The 11,981-nt window shown below is 43.5% G+C and overlaps 1 protein-coding gene across 3 annotated transcripts; it reads right to left on the reverse strand.

Moving 5' to 3' along the window:
- Positions 1-10,427: 10,427 nt before the first annotated feature.
- LOC117145041 lies at positions 10,428-11,981 on the reverse strand. Of its 3 annotated transcripts, none has more exons than XM_033310931.1 (3): positions 11,523-11,981; positions 10,780-11,158; positions 10,428-10,708 (listed from the first exon to the last, which is right to left on the reverse strand). In XM_033310931.1, the coding sequence occupies exons 1-3, from the start codon at positions 11,823-11,825 to the stop codon at positions 10,560-10,562; spliced, it is 831 nt and encodes a 276-aa protein (XP_033166822.1). In that variant the 5' UTR covers positions 11,826-11,981; the 3' UTR covers positions 10,428-10,559. The 3 variants fall into 3 exon arrangements, with proteins under 3 accessions (XP_033166822.1, XP_033167625.1, XP_033168417.1); XM_033311734.1 differs by having other exon boundaries at positions 10,616-10,725; XM_033312526.1 differs by lacking the exons at positions 10,428-10,708; positions 10,780-11,158 and adding an exon at positions 11,297-11,460 and having other exon boundaries at positions 11,523-11,980.

Raw genomic sequence — 11,981 nt, forward strand, 5'->3', positions numbered from 1 at the left:
CGTTGATGGCATTCTTTCCTGCAAGACTGAACATTCGAACAAATTGCTCTGCACACATTAGGAAGATTGTGAATGGCTTTCTCCTCGGTCCTTGGACACCGCTCCCCTCCACATGCCCACGCACCTTGGGCACTAAGTCTCCTCCATCGTCGGGCCATAAATTTTGTTTTATTTATGAGCATTTAATTTTTGTAACATTAATTTAAACATAACTGCCAAAACATAAATTTGCTTCCGTTTCAACTAATTATGTCCGCCTTCATCCCTCCGGCACCCTCGCACCGCTTTTCGTGGCAATCGCTCAAGCATGAAAATTGTTGACTGCACAAAAGGCAACATCAGGAACACCCCCGCACAGTCGAAAACCGCATAAATTTAAATGTATGCCCCCGTCGGATCCCCCATGCCCCCCTCCACACACTCTTTTTTCCGTTTAGGGACTGTGCGAGCGCCACGTTTTATCTTTCCGTTCGCGGGGAAATGGGATTATGGGTCCGCCGAAGTGGTGGGAGCAAGGCGGTGGGGGGGCTGGAGTTTTTTAAGTGCCGTTACACATGCATCGGCACCGCCATCGCATGCATATAAATTTTGATCTGTTTTGCCGGCTGCCCTTTTGAACTGCGTCCAAATTAGTTGCTCATCCAGGCAATTAAACAAAATGGGCCTTCTGCAGGGCTGGATAAAATGCATGAGAATTCCTTCAAGTTAACAAACTAATTTTTGGAAAATAAAAGGAGCCTCAATTGAAATTGTATTGTTTAAGAATTTTAACTATTCCTAGACTACTATAAAATGGTCTTTAGATTTATATTGATAACTTATATGTCATTGTTACTCTAATTCGATAAAAATGGTAAACATAATCTACATAAATTATTAGAAGTAAATTGTTTTTTAATTATTACCAATTTTAATAATTTTAATTTAATGTTTCATAGACCAATGCCATATCTCAACTCCTTTCACGGTTCTACTTGGCTGCTTCTGGTGCCCTGGAAGCCAAAAACAAAAGCCGAATAAAGAAATACGGCCAGAGACACGGCACAAACATAATAATCATAAATATATCAGGCAGCTAACTTTCGGCTTGGCATAATAAAATCCAATTAAAAACCAAAGAAAGCAAATGTTTACGACCTGACACAGTCCAAGGGGCGATGGACCGCAGAGGGGAACGGGGAGGCCGAAAAGGGCTGTCTGTCTGTCGACGGATACATTGAGTTATGTTAATGGGCGGCACAAAATATGTCTGCGCCCCCACAAAGAGGGGTCCATGTCGAATTGGAGAGTGTTTTTTGGGGTAGCAATTTCTATTATGGGCAGTGCAGACAAAAATATTTTTGAAAGGGTTGAGGCAATAATATTTGAAATGATATAGCCGAGATGGATATCTTTTAATATATTTGTTTAAAAATACTTTGAATCTAGTCACTCTGAATTCCAGTATTGATTTGCTAAATATCAATTTAAGAGCATCTACAAGAAGTTTCCTCTGCGATCTTTATGTATCATTTCAGACCCTTACCTTATACCGTCTCCCCAGTTGGATAGACAAAACGGTAGTCAACAAGCCCTGGCAGCAACAACATCCATTCGCAACTAACACCACATAATTCACAGGAAATGACAAACAGCTGAGCTCGAGCCATCAGGGCACCCTTCCTGGGGGCTGCGAAACCCCAAGCCCCCAAACCCCAAAATCCCTGCCCCTTGGCAAGTGTCAGCGTAAATCTTGAAACTCGCCGAGCAGAAAGTGTTGCCTTTGTGGAAATTGACTTGGCCAAAACCAGCAGCAGACCAGACTCGGACTTGAAGTGGGTGTGACGAGGTGGGCCGAGACGGTGGTGCTTTGCACTTTATTATTTATGGCTGTCGGGTTGAGTACGAATTCATTTTATTTATGAAGCAAGTCAGCCAAGCGACCAGCCAAACAGCCAAAAAAGAAAGACAACCCAAAACGAATGGCTAACGGACAACTGTGGTCGTTGTGGCTTTCTCGACTACTGAAAAACAAAAAGCAACTCTTTCTCTCTTCGCCCAGATGGGAAATGGTTTTGTTTCACATAGCAGTGGTTTATGTGGCTTACAACCTTAACCATTAATTTCATATTGAAAATGCTCTGTTTGAGCAGTATAGGTTGCTTCATTTTAAAATTGACACATTACGTATAACGCCTAAATTTAAAATGAACATAAGTCAACTATTTGGGATTAAAATATTTAAAATGTTATATATTTAAATAAGAACCAAAAAATTGTATGTGCCAACAAACTTTAGATCCCAAGCCATTCCACTGTACTTACAGTGAGCACTCCCCAAAGAACGTAATCCCATCCGCAGTTGGCCACACTTGCACTGTGGCTCAGCGAGACAATGAGGCCATCCCCTTTCCTTTTAGTTCCTCCCTCAATCCTCGACTTTGGCCACGTTCGTAGCAATTTTCGAGTCGGCTAATTAGCTTTGGGTGTATTGTTTATAAATTTATGACGCATGTTAAATGGGTTTAATTTATTTATGGCACTTTGACCGCCCTTACAAGAGCCAAGTCCAAGACCATGGCCGAGTCGAGTGCTTAAGCTGTGGCCAATTGAATTTTCGTTTGTGAATTATGTTTATGAGCTGTTCTGTTCTGTTTTGGTTCGGCTGTGGTTCTGGTTCTGGTTCGGTTCTAGCTGTGGCGTGATGGGCTTTCCTGGTTGGGGGACACTGCTGAGGCAATGTTCCACATATTTGTGCGGTTAATTAGAGACGCCTCATGGCGGGGCGCCACCAGAGTAGGCGTCCGACAAGAGACCCAATTAAAACTTCAAGTTGTCAGCTATCCAGCTATCAGCACCACCATCCTCCCCCGGCGGGTCAAATGGCTCTATTATGCGGATTCGACGCGAAGGTGGGCGGAGAAATCAACCCCGATTATGAAAATGGGAATACAAAATTCTGATGACTATCATTATGAGTATGGTGATTATTCAAAATGCACAAAACTCTTTAATGTGCTCGAGGGATAAGAACGACTTAATTGAATACTTTTGGAAACTGCAGGGTATCGGGTATATTAACTTTAAATTAGGATTAGGGATTGTTATCAAATGTTACTTTAGGATAAACATTTGAAGTCTTGCTTCATTTTTATTTAGCTGAACATTGGCTGACTATATGAAATGATAATAGTAGTATAAATATTAGTATATATCGAAATGTTAGTTGTGCCTTTAGTTAGGGTATTTTTCAAGTCGATCTCGATACGGCGTGGCTACTCCTTCCGAAGAAATTCGGTTGTCGCACCCTAGCGCCGGGGTCGAATGATCAATGGGCGCTAATTAGTATGTCCTCTGCTTCGGAACCTTTACACATGCTTGCTCGATTGCCGCATCCACTCCGCTGGACGCCTCCATGCTCCTGGCCCAGGGGGTTTTCAGTTACAAGTGCTGATTACGGCCATGCCTTTCCCTAGTATTATGGTATGTTTTTTGTTTTTCGGGTTTCCCGCTGCGGCCGCAGGTCATTTATTATGTTGCTGTTGTTGGGCGAGACTTGAATTTCAATCATGAGCTGTTGTTGCTGCCGCTGCTGCTGCCGTTGGGCCTTCGATTAGAAATTGCGATAATGTCCGATGGCGACAAAGTTTCCGAGGCGCCCAGAAAGAATGGCCAGTTGGAGACCCGACTTTCCCCGCCACATCCCACATTCTACACATCCAATCCCCGATCCCCATTCCCCAATTCCCATCCCATATCCCACATCCTCGCCCATCGGCGCCTGTCTGCAGTTTGTCAATGCGACGGCGGCCAGAGGGCTTATCTGCACTTGGCTGCCACTAAATTATGTTTTATCTGCATCTGTGGGTCATCGTGTTACTCCCATGCACAGGGAGTACATTTAGCGTATATGTACATATATCTCCGACGCTGTTGTGGTCACTTTGATCGATGGGCCCCGAGCGCTAATGAGCAGCAATTAATAAAGCCATGGACTTTGTTGACCGCAACAATATTCCAGTATATTTGTGCGGGCATTCGGGAGAATAGAGACATTTCGGGGGGGTTGGTGGCCAACCCAATGGCCAGTGACTTGTCGGTGTCCAGCTGATTAATGCCACGCCACGATAATGAGGTTTTGACTTGGACTCGGGCCTTGGCTCCGGAATATGTTTTAATGCCCATTTGATTGATGCCCAAGGCGAAGGCAAAACCGCTTGAGGCACTGCCAAAAACTAAGTTCGGCAGAAGTATTTTGTGGACAACTGAGTGGCAATAGCATGAGGGTTGATGGGTTAATTCTTGGGAACTCGAAAAGGGTTGGCCAACTCAAGCTGAGATAATTCTATATCACAATTTAAGGTCCTCAGCTGTGCAGATGAGTGTGCATTTAACATTAAAGTCCATAGAAGTATTGAATAAATGTTTAAGAATGTAAAATAAATACCGGCTGTTATTAATTAACTTGTCAGCTAGATAGGCAAAACCAAGCAAAGCATTTTTATATAAAGTGTGTTGTGGCCAGAAAAAGTATTTTCCGGCACTTGTCACTTGTCAATGCCATTTCCCTTTTGCCGTCACTCTTTTCTTTTATTTATAAAACGCCTAGGGATAGGGCAGCTGCAACGATTACCACGAAAAAAGCGGATATAAATATATTTAAGTTATGTAAATGAAATGCGCTTTGCAATTGCTTTTTTGGCCGAACCCCTCCCGCAACACTGCGCAAAAATACATATTTTTTGGCGCAGTAGTTTTTGGAGCGCGTGCAAAAATAATTTATGGGGGCCATCAACAATCCTTAGAGCTGAAATGATAGATGGCGTGCCAGGATGTCTGCCATCCAGCGAGAGTCGGACTAAAACTGAAACTGAAACCGAAACTGAGTCTGTAGCTGAGTTGGTAACCGAGAGTCGGGGCCAAAGTCGAAGGCAAGTTAACCCAAAAGCCGAAATACGCTGCGGGCGCAATATTTCTCGCACTCACTGTCACCGAGGGATATGGAAGTTGGGTCCTCCCGAGTCCTTCGACTGGATGGTGTCGAGCACTTTTCGAATTGAAATGTCGTTTTGGCTGGCGCTAGAATTTTTCATTGCCAATTGCTGCCAGCAGTGGCAACTCGGGGTGAAGACGGGCTTTGCCAAGAGCTGCCATATTTCTCGAGAGCCCGGCACAAATGTCACATCAATCTTGTGTCCAGCGTTGCGTAAGAAGTAAAGAAAATATTCATTTTGTTTTTTGCGCCAGGTCCCGCTTCTTTGCCACCCCAAATGAAGGGAAAACATGAAATCAAGTCTTCCCGCTGGCTGCTTGCGAAAATGATTAATGGCCTGGCGTGTTGTGCGAATTTTATATGCAAGACGGCTAGTGCAGAAAGGCCAAGAAGGGCCAGTTGGCCACGTCTTTTGATTGAATGAACTGTCCTATGGCGTCCGCAAGTTGTTCATAATAAGCTATAAAGAGACTGATTGTATTAAGATATTATATTTAAGTTCATTTAAAAAAAAGTAATGAGACTAAATCTAGCATTACTTAGAAGGTTAATTCGTTGTCCAAGTTACTTTTGAATCTTTGTCTTTTAACAACATAAACTTGTATCATGTAAAATAAACATTCTATTAAATTGATTACACTTTGTGCTTAAAATTGAAATTTAGCGCACCATAACGCAATTAAACCAGCACCCTCAGCATAATTTGCCAAGTAACGTTGCCACACAAGCACAAGTTATCAAGTCATCAAGTGAGGTTGATACCACCGCACCCCCTTTTGAGGCCACCGCATAGTTGACTACACCAGCCCCCTCTAGAAAGTCTCCCCTACTCCTACTCCCCTGCTCACCTCGAACATGGCCACAGCGTCATTTGCGCTGCTTAAAAGTTGATTCGAAAAGTTTTACACCACAACCGAGTGGGGAAAGTGGCGGAAAAGTGGGTGAAAAGGTGGGAAATTTGCGAGACAGGAAGTGAGAGATGGGGACGTGGATCCTTGAACATGCTGCCGTCGACGCCTTCGCTTTTCATCCTGGCTCCTGGCTCCTGGCTCGCACACACAAACACACACTTGCACGCAATTAGGCATAATCACCTACACACACAATTAAACAGGAACCCGACAAAACACCAACTCACACAGATACTCTGGCACACATGCATCCTGGGCCGGGTTATAACCTGCTTGCAGCGCCATCGTCGCCGTACAATTTCCGCAAGTCGTAAAAGTCGGTAATTTATACCTTTTGCCCCATATGCTACGGCATGGTAATTTGTTAAGTAGAGTTAAAATAATTGCTCGTATTTATAATTTACACATTTTGCCTTGGAAATTTATCGTCGCGCTGAAAGTGCGCTAGTAGATACAGGTCCCAAAGGCCCCAAAGGAGGATCCTGCACTCCGAAAACACAACTGTAAAGTGGTGGTAAGGGGGTTTGGGGTTTTTGGGCTGGTCGGCCAAGTTGCCAACATGCCTCCGCTATTTTTCGGTGTATTTTCCACTTTTGCGCTGTACGCAAATTTATGGCCACAAGTTGCCCCTGCTAAACTGAATGAATGAGTAAGTGAGCTTCTGCTCCAGGCGATGCTGCAACAGCACCTCCCTCTGGCAAAGTTGAAAGTTTTAGCCGCTATTAATTTCCCACACCACCCCGTTTTCGGGGTAAAGCCGGGCTCTCTGTGGGGAATATGAATTTCAGTTGAAGAGATTTACCGACCATTCGGGGTCCAGAATGAAAGAAAAACAATTTGATTTCACTTGATAAACGCTGGATATACTAAAGTATGGCCATTCATGTACTACTCGAGTGTATTTGCTTGGTTCCCTAATTTGGTACTAAAACAAACTATTTGAATTTTCATATATCAGTGGTCATTTCAGTAATAAAACTTAAAATTATTTATTACCTTCCAAAAATAGTATATTGTGTCTTAATATTCACATAGGATATACAGTCCTTGCATAAGTTTAAGGGCATGGGGAAATATTAAGAGACAAAGTAACATTTTATATGAACCCAAGGCTTGGTAACATTCATTTTCCGTCCAAATTACCAAGTAACTCCATTTTGCACGAAAATTTCGAAAACCATAAAACATTGTGAACGATAAATTTCATTTTAATGGCTGGAGAATGGTTGGGGCACGGCTTTTTTCCCTCTCACTCGCACTCGGTTACTTTGTGTGCTTGCTGGAAACATTTTATAAAACATTTATTTGCTTGATTCCTAGCCTCATTTCCGCCAGACATTTCGCACCCGCTTCGAGCGCAAAGCCCAAAGCTTGAAGCCCCTTTGGCCCCGGTAGAATTCTACCCCAAATTCAGCAGAAAAGATATATATTTTGTCTGCACTCCGCGCTCTTCCTTTTCGGGCCATAATGAGGCCATAAAAAGGGTTAAATAAAATGTGCAGCAATTGCTTTGCTAAAGCCAACGAGGTCTAGTATACCCCTTTCACCTCGTTTTCCCCACTTGCCAGCCATTAAGTTCCGACCACTGACAGCGAAAATTTGCCCGATTTTCGCGCCGTTGCTCAAGAATTATCGACGTCTTTTTTATTTGGTCGAGGAATGTCAGAAGAAGAGGCGTTGGCTCTGGGTTGGAAAAGCCGGCGGGAAAGTGTGCAGCGGGTGGGACGCAGAAATTACAGCTTGTAGCTACAAATTGCTTCCGTTGCAGGCACTTTGGGGCTCTTTAGCTGGGAGGAGGGCAGCCCAAAATAGACACATCAATGAAATTTATTAGTTTGCATGTGCAAGTGCAGCTGGCGTTGGTCGGGATTTTCCATTTCCCGCCGGACCGAGGTCTAATTCGCTTCCTTAACCCATGCCCCCGCGAACGGATGTAAATTGCTGCTAATTTGCTTCGTACACTGAAATTAATAGAATCTCAAATGATAGTCAGCTTGGGGGAGTATTGGTAAACGTGAGAGTATAAATTATTCATAAGTAGGTAAAAAGAACATTTAAGTTTCTAGACTACGATTAAATGCTGGATTAAAGCAATACAGCAATTCTCCAACTTAACTTTCAGAAAAGGTAAAAATTATTTGATAAGAGTTGAAATACAAATTTTCCATTTCATCCATCCATCCAAAAACGTACACATTCAGATTTCTTTGAATTTTGCAGAGTTGAAGTCTGGTAGGACTTTGATCTTGCCGCCCTCCTTTCACACATTTATGGCTTTATGATGCGCTCCATATGCACGACAAATGCAGCGAAATGAAACTTGAATTTGGCTTCCCGATCCGCCCACCACTTCACGTGCCCCCCACTTTACCTTTTGGCCGCCACGCCTTTACGATGCCTCAAATGGTGTGATAATTAGGTGAACAGACGTCTGCCAACGTGTGTCGGCTCAACATCAAAGAGAACACTGCGCCCCACGACCGCTGCCTCCCCCCCGCCCACATTCGCCGGGTATCCGCCCCTGTAAAATGTGCGATGACGAATTCCCAGAACTGTTTGCTATGTCAGTTTACAATTGTTGGGCATTCCGCGGAACTAGATTTCTAGATTCCGAGTCCAATGTTTGTCTAGGCGTCGACATTTTGGATGTTTATTAACTGAGAGGTTCCAACCAACTGCTTGGGATACATGTGTACTTTGGGACCGGGCAAACAGGAGCTACGATGCAACACAGATTGCAGGTAGGTAGGTTACTAGCACTTTGCTAAGCATGTTAAAAAAAAACACGAGTAAAAGTCTTCTATTAACCACACATAAAATGAATGCTTAGAAACTTACTAAATTTACGAGTAATAAAAAAATGTATTGTGGCGATAACCCATTGTGTGCCAAGATTTGAGCTTATGATTTATGTACTGGACAATCAAGATCAACCCTATTAACCATAGAAACAACAGAGGTTAAAGCTAGCTGCAGACCTTGGAGCCGACTGGCCAAAATAATACCCATGTGCAATGTGGACTGGCCTGCCATATTTGGTGGCTCTGCGTCTTTCCACCTGCAAGACGGCAGACAATGTTGCAGGTCAAAACGATTCAAGCGCCAACGGATTGGAACCGCGGTGTCAGCCTAAGCCACTTTGCAACTCGTTTGTTGCCCCTCGATGATCCGTGGACATACGTTGTGGCAACGTTAGCCGTCTCGAATATATCTATCTATATATCTGTATATATTTTTGTATCTAGCGGGTTGCATGCGGCCGCCTGTCGCTGATTAACATCGCCATCGTCATCGCCACTCGTGTCTGTTCCGCAGATAAGGCGCTGCCTCCCAGACACAGCCCCTCTTGATCAGTCCGATGGATATATCTATATGTATATCCACATATCCACGCCACAGCAAACCGGCATCGATGCCACAAATCATTGCCAAACATGATTTCTTATTATGGCCAGCAAAGGTGTGGCTGGAATTCGTGTTTGCCTTCCAGCTTAGACTTGTTATTTCTGATTTAAATGCTTGTAACTTTAATTATAATTAATTAGCTGTACACATATATAGCTTGATTTATCCCTCAGGATGCTGGCAGATAGCAGGTGAAACCCTTTACATAGACGCCATAATATAATGCTATACAATACAGCTTGTTTAACTCGCTTGGTTAAGCCCACTCACTTTTTTTGTCATTTACTTATGCGACTTCAATTAATATTTCGAATGGAAAGTTAATCAAATTCGGATGATGCATATCCCAGGGCTATCAGATAAATAGCCATGCGCTTAAGTAAATATATCAATTTCAATGATAATCCAAACGTGAAAGCTTCCTGCTGAGATCCCCGCCTTCCTCGTGTCCATCTACAGTATATGTATATACAGTTTTCCGTCGCCCACATGGAGTGGGCCTCCGCTCATTAGCTGCTGCATTCGGAGATGCTGAACAAGCCACTTAATTTAAATTTAAATGTTTACTTCTCGCTATGCGTGTGTGTTGCGTGTTGTGTGGGGCCGAGTATTTTGTCTGCGTTGCTTTTAGTGTTTCTACACCCTCCTCAACCAATGTATCACTCCTTCAGTACACTGCAAAAATATAAAGCATGTTAGTTATAATGCTAACCAGTTATATTAATTTAAAAAATTACTTGTTGATACCTAACATAACATCTCAAGTTACTTTACCAAAGTTAGCAATACAATGTGTTGAGTGACGATAGTGACAGCTTATGTTCTTTTCTAATATGCAATTTAAGCAATTTTTTTGAACAGTGCATCATCCGCTCTGTGTCACGACAGGGCAAGATTTATTTTCGGTATTCCATGGGCGACTAAAATGCGCTGTCAGCGCAGCAGTTGCTGCCATACGTCGCCGTCGCCATGGCTTGGGCTTGGGCCATATAGATACATTAGCTGATGGTGGTCCGGATCCGGACCAAGGGGACCCACAGAGCGATCGTTCCCCCTCATTGCACTTGACACCCGAAATTGATGCGCCACTGCGCCCGAGCCGGGCCACATTAATTAGGCAAAATATTGACACGCTGACGTGTGGTGTTGGCTATTGATTAACGCGTCTTTTCGATGGGATCGGTTTTATTGGATTATTTTTAGTGGGATTTTGGGGGGATTGGTTTGGCTTAGTTTGGATCTTCACTTGTGGTTTTTTGTGTTGAAAAGGCCTAGTAGATGGGCTTCCTCTTCGGTGGCAGGTGGCTGGGAATCCTCATGTTGTTGCCGTTGTGATTTTTCTTTGTCTTGCTGCTGCCGCCGTGGAATGGACGAAGCACGCGTATGATCAATTGCATAAAGGCTCCCCAACGCGCACGACCTAGGGTTTAGATAAGGCTTTGGATTAACCTACATGGGACTGCTCTTTTCGTAGTCTTCTGAGTTCCTTACCATAGTCCTGGGAATTACATTTAGCCTTTACATTCTTGGTGGTGAAAACCTCTGCCTTCTTATCCACTATCTCCGAACTTGTGACCACATTCGAGAGCAGCGATTTAGATTTCTTAATGGGCGGGGTTCCAGCCACCTCAGGACTACGTTCTGGTACCACCTCAATGATACCAGAGTTGGTCTTCAACGGTGGACGATCCTCCGATTTCATGCCATTTGCGCTGGCGAAACGAGCGCAACTCTCCGTGGACTTCTTGAGCAGAAACCAGGATTGCTGGAGAACATGGCCATCTTCGATGAGTTTCTCGTAGCCATTGAGAATGCGGCGCACATCCACGTTGATCAGTTCCTCGGGAACCTCGGGGAGATCGCCAAACTCCTGAAAACAATTCGAAAAATACATAAAATAGTTGCACGCAATATTGAAATATTTTGTTGTGCTGCAATTTTTAGTTGAAAGAAAGCGTGCAATCGACTGTTAATATTTCAGCATTCCAATAAAACATTTTAAGGTTATATACAATTTATTTAAATATTTCTTAAGTATTTCACGCTGAAAGACAATCCAGGTCTGAATCCAAAAATGTTCGTCAATATAAATCCTTTCCTCATAAAAAAGGTGTGCAATTTTTCAAATGACAAAAGTAACACTTAAATGAACTACTTGTCAATTAAATTTTGCTATGAACGTAGTTTAGGGTAATAAGATTAAAAAATAATTATTAATGATAATGCAAACCTACCTGCGAGTTCTTCCGCAGATCTTCAAAGCGCTGGATCAGTTTCTTAATATTAAGATTGCCCTTGGAACCCTTGGTGATCCCGGCACCCACACCCGCTGGAGTAGTGATTGTCCCATTTTCATCCATCGAATCGGTTGGTAGTGTTTCGGAGTCCGTCACATCCATACTGGAGGAGCTCATCTGGCTGAGTATCTTGGCCGTTTGCTCCATGAAGGACGCCTGGCGATCGCGGAGCTCCTGCAATCGCATCTTCAGCTCGTCGAGGTACGCCAGCTGGCGGGGAGTGGGCTGCCTTGCTGCCATTGTCAATTTTGCGATTCCACTTTTAGATTCTTTCAAACATGTGAATGGATCCCAAAATGCTGAAGTTTTCCGGTTTTGGGCTATGGATATTTGTGTTGGGCTTGTCAGACCTATTGTCTGTCAATGAGATTTTCAGTGTGAATGCTATGCTAGAAT

The sequence above is a fragment of the Drosophila mauritiana genome, chromosome 2L, assembly GCF_004382145.1.
Source record: "Drosophila mauritiana strain mau12 chromosome 2L, ASM438214v1, whole genome shotgun sequence".
Lineage (NCBI taxonomy): Eukaryota > Metazoa > Arthropoda > Insecta > Diptera > Drosophilidae > Drosophila > Drosophila mauritiana.

What these genes read in the sequence shown, in the direction of transcription:
- LOC117145041 (XM_033310931.1), bottom strand. Translation starts at nt 11,825, where the DNA reads ATGGCAGCAAGGCAGCCCACTCCCCGCCAGCTGGCGTACCTCGACGAG. An exon ending in ATCTGCGGAAGAACTCGCAG is followed by an intron (nt 11,159 to 11,522) that starts GTAGGTTTGCAT and finishes AATTGTTTTCAG; the next exon opens with GAGTTTGGCGATCTCCCCGA. An exon ending in ATGTAATTCCCAGGACTATG is followed by an intron (nt 10,709 to 10,779) that starts GTAAGGAACTCA and finishes TCTAAACCCTAG; the next exon opens with GTCGTGCGCGTTGGGGAGCC.